General features: G+C 35.8%; 1 protein-coding gene across 1 annotated transcript in view; it reads right to left on the reverse strand.

Moving 5' to 3' along the window:
* Positions 1-5,000, reverse strand: part of LOC144977146 (inositol 1,4,5-trisphosphate-gated calcium channel ITPR3-like) — a 171,663-nt gene that overhangs the window by 81,793 nt on the left and 84,870 nt on the right. The window contains exons 23-25 of the mRNA XM_078922006.1: positions 4,784-4,894; positions 3,299-3,376; positions 1,385-1,517 (exon numbers count right to left, since the gene is read on the reverse strand). Of these exons, the coding sequence (XP_078778132.1) occupies positions 1,385-1,517; positions 3,299-3,376; positions 4,784-4,894 (322 nt within the window). The remainder of the gene's footprint in view (positions 1-1,384; positions 1,518-3,298; positions 3,377-4,783; positions 4,895-5,000) is intronic.

Genomic DNA, 5,000 nt, shown 5'->3' on the forward strand with positions numbered 1-5,000 from the left:
AAGGGACACCAGGCCTAACAAAATAATGTTCGTTGTCAGTAACAAAAAAGGGCAATGATATACCGTTGATATTTGCAATGTATTGCTTCGTAAACATATAATGTATATCATATGAATTTCTTGATATCGCCTGGTACACAAAAATGACACGCGCCAAGCATTTCATTACCTCCCGTTGGGGAATTTCTTGTTAAAACACGATATGGGAAGGGGTCAAGGTGACGTGTTACTGTCATCTTTCAAGGACACAAAATGAATAATGTAGAGAAGTGTCGAGAGGCAAAAGAGAATATATATTTTATATATATATATATATATATATATATATATATATATATATATAATATTTTTTTTTTGTGCGGTGATGAGAGTCGATCCTCGGACTTGACTGACACAGCATCCTCCGCATGACTTTGAGAGGGGACGCTGTCTTATCGACATCCACTCCATAAAGAGTGATTTTAAACATAGTTTCTATAATATAGATAGTTCGAAGATGACGTCACTCAGGTCATTATTATTGTTTTTTCCATCCGCGTTTGTGAGTTGTACTCACTAAACTGTATTTACCAGACTATAAATGTTCATGGTTACACAGAGTTTGTGTGTTGGTCCGTTATACTTCCGGATGGCAATGTTGTGAACTCCTTGGCCAAGCGCATTCTATCTATTGGGTCCCTCTTGTAACTAATGTAACTGTTGCTGCTCGAAGCTCGAAGACTCTTGTAACTAATGAGATCAAAACAAGACCAACAAACACCACATAATCTTGGCAAGCTAGCTGTAAAGCTATGCGCTTTCTCCTAAAAATAAATATGGAACTCAGAAACTGTCTTCATCGCAAATGTTTTTTCTCTGTTATCTTCTAATACTCCTCTACACTTTTACTGTGTCGTTATAGATAGTATGCCCTTGACTTAGAAACTCACAACATTGCCATCCGGAAGTATAACGGACCAACACACAAAACTATGTGTAACCTCGAACGTTTATAGTCAGGTTAATACAGTTTAGTGAGTACAACTCACAAACGCGGATGGAAAAAACAATAATAAAGACCCGAGTGACGTCATCTTCGAACTATCTATATTATTCGCCAATAAACCATACAATGTGATGACAACATACATGAAAGTGGAAAAAAAAAGATAAATGGAACCAAAAAATAAAATGATACCATTAATAACCACAAACTCCCCCCCCACCCCCCCCCCCCCCCCCCCCCCCAAACAAACAAACAAACAAATAAAAAATAACAACAGTGTTAAATCAAGCCCATTATTACGTTTTCTTACTTCTGCGCAGGTCGACGATAATCAATTCCAAATTAAATAAGAAAGAGGTGAATAGCTAAGTAAATAAATGGCCATATAGAATGACTTACTTGTTGTCAGATCACAATACTTGGCCCTGATCGCATCTGGTAGGATATCAGATCGAAGGGACAGGAATGTTTCCTCCCAGGTCAAGTATCTCAGTTCTTTTGTGATGGTGTTGATGGCGTAATCATTCCGACCCTGTCAAATCATGAATGGCCGGATTGCAACATTTCATTTTCTTAATATTGTCATTAAATTGTCTTTAAATTTTCTTGTCAACTATGTCCTGTAAAGCGCCATTGAACACGTTCAGTGGAGATGGGCGCTTTATAAACTGTTATTATTATTATTATTATTATTATTATTATTATTATTATTATTATTATTATTATTATTATTATTATTATTATTATTATTATTATTGATTTTAGTTGTTTGGTTTGCTTTACCAATATTTTTATAGGTACATCCGACAACTTTGGTCACATTAAAACGGCAAAGATTGGGTAGATGAAATCTTATGTGTAATTAGTAGATAGTGGATCGGTAGATAGACTGATGGATGAATGTCTGGAAAATGTGAGGATAGTGAGAAATGACTAAGTGGATGGCAAATAGATGAGTGGTGGATGGACAGGCGGATTAGATGGATCGGTTGATGCATAAATAGATGGTTGGATGGATGGGTAGACAGACAGGCGGATTGGATGGCTGGGATGGTGGATGGCCTGATGGGTGGATAAAAGGGTAATGGACAAGCGGAGTAGATGGGTGAGTTGATTGATGGATGGATTGATAGTTATAAGGATGGGTTGATGGATGGATGGATGGATGGATGGTTGGATGAATGGGTTGATGGATGGTTTGACAGATGGATTGATGGGTGGATGCACGGATGAATTGAAAAACAGATGTATGAGTGGGTATTTGGATTAATAGAAAGCTGATAGTCCGATTTCATTTGCATTTTATCTTCCAAAAGTTCTTTTTTTTTGTTCACTGTCATGTTCTAACAGTCGAAAATCGATATCTAGCAGTGGAATCAATTATTTTCTTTTTGTTTTATCTTTAGGAAAAATAAAAGAAATGTTGGTGCATCACAAAAATACGTGGTTGGTATTATTAAAGATTTACTTTCGCTTTCATTCTATCAAACACAAGAGCAATCTCAGGATTAAGTCCTAAGTGCACATATTGGCAGGTCTGATAACTGAACGTAATTATGGGCCTGTTTTAATATTGTTTTAAAAGGACAATATTCTGCGTTGGTTTGAGTGTATTTCCATAACAACAGGGAGCCCAAAATAATTTGAGTTATCAGACCTGAAAATAAGTACACGTCGGTTAGGTCCAAATGCCAAAGAAACTACTGTCAAACGTTTGGGAACTCGGAATGGGTTGTGACAATGTTTACATTCAATAACCAAGACGGGCTGTTAGCTTAACATCACAGCTACATTGTTTTGACGCATTAAGATAGAGCCCTTCTCTTGGCATAGACAATGAGAATGATACAACTGTGTTAGGGAGTGACAAAACAACGTAGGGGAGGTTAGCAAAAGGCTCTTTACTCGCAATTTCTCACCGTACTCAGGTGTAAAATGAAGCGGTTAATAGCGGTGTCTTTGTACGCAAAAATTGTATTATCGCCTAACAGGCGTTCATGTCTCATCCTATATGATAAGCGTTGCTGTTGGCTAGGGACCTAGATAGATGTCACTGCTAGGGACCCATTGTAAAGCGCTTTCGGCACTTTTAGTGGATGTTGCCCAATATAAATGCTATCCTTTTTAATCTGCTGCTGCTGATGATGAGGATGGTGGTGATGATGATGATGATGATGATGATGATGATGATGATGATGATAATGATGTGTGTGTGTGTGTGTGTGTGTGTGTGTGCGTGTTAATTCTTCAGTGGCTGGTTGATGAATTCATATTATTGATTAAGTCATAATGATATAATTTACCATTACTTACATGACATAGAGCCTTGTACAAATCTAGCTGGTGAATAAGGAAATCATGCTTTTCTTTGTCATAGTTAGGGTCATCCTCCTGTAAAACGTACGTATATAAGTTTATATATAATTAAAAATAATATCTTATTACCTTTATCAAAGCAATAGTTTGGGTGTTGTAATAATCGAATCATTTTGAACAACAACAAAGAAAAGGAAAAAAAGTAGTTTTAAAAATATACAGTAAACTATTATGTAACAGAAGACGTTTCTAACTCGAAACGAACTTCAGTGGATAATATATAAAGTATTTAGATTAATACAATAGCTTACAGTATACCGTTTTATTAATCGATTCTGTTGTTGGCAGAAACATGGTTTTGTCTGAAATTTGATTGATTAAGTTTTGTTCGTTCTGAATCCTTTATAATAATTTTATTCAGTACAAGTATTGTCCACACTGCTTCAGGCAACTAAGCATATTCTTAAAAAAACTCCAATCTAATTCATGGGGATATCGACAAATCTGCCGTATAATGGCTCGGCCAGAAAACATTAACTTAGAATAATGATTGACTTGGGTATGCACCAAATGTCAAAACGCATTGAATGCTAGAAATCAAAGCGTTTATTTAGACTTAATTACAATTTTTACAAGTTTGAGATCATCACAATCTAAGGAAATGTTTTCTGTTCTTATGAAAAAAGTTTTTGTTTTGTCATTGTCAGGCTGTAAAGTGTTATAGCAGTGATACACGTACATGCAAAATGTATGAGAACGACTTTGGGTATGATATGTTAACGTGGTCAGCTGTGGACATTTTGTATAAGGTTTGTGTTGCAGACCCGTCAAAATGTATTACATTTTAAGATACTTCAAAACATGAATGTGATTAAGTAATTTACAAGTGAGAGAAGAACGAGGAGCCGCAATCGATCTTTTACGACACTACTTGTGAGGCATTTCCATTCGGTCCTCCAACAAGTCTATAACAATGGCAACGCCTGAAGCGTGAGCTAAATCGGCGTCCCCTCAAGTCTACGATGCAATACGGGTCAATGGTGCACAATACAACAAAAGTTACAAATCAAAAACCTTGGATTCAAACGTTTACTTCTCTATTATATGAAAAGCTTTTTCGAAATGTATCGATTATTTCAAAGTATTGCACTTGAATCGAAAGCCTTAGAGGTTCACAACAAGCACTGTAGCTGTACTTCGATCCGAATGTCATTAACAGATATGGTTTTAAATGGTTTAAGGTTTTTAAGTTTTTTTATTTCTTAAAATGTTAATTGAAAGTTGAAAGTGTCATTATTCAATTCGTCTTTGAAAATGTAACTATTTTTAGAGATGAAATACATTCATTATTTTTTATAACGTTTTCTTTTTGTCGAAACTATACATGATTATCACTATTCCTCGCTATGACCGGAGAAGACTTTAAAACGTTTGCCTCGAGACATTTTGTATAGATTTAAAGAATTATATAGATATGCTTACGTTGACAAACTCGTGCAGTGCCGCCCATCTTTTCCCACTAGTAGTGGAGATATATAGAATATTGGGCTGTCTGTTGATGTCTTGTCCTCTTGCTGTCAGATAGACCCCTTCCTGGCAAAACCAAAAAGCAATGAACAAGAAGTAAAATATCATATTTAAAAACCGGTTTTACTTTTGGGCCAAAAAACTGGTTACATCTGTATTTTCGGCTTGAAAA

Source organism: Berghia stephanieae, chromosome 7 (genome assembly GCF_034508935.2).
Source record: "Berghia stephanieae isolate SIO BIC M18660-M18661 chromosome 7, UCSD_Bste_1.3, whole genome shotgun sequence".
NCBI classification, from domain to species: domain Eukaryota; kingdom Metazoa; phylum Mollusca; class Gastropoda; order Nudibranchia; family Aeolidiidae; genus Berghia; species Berghia stephanieae.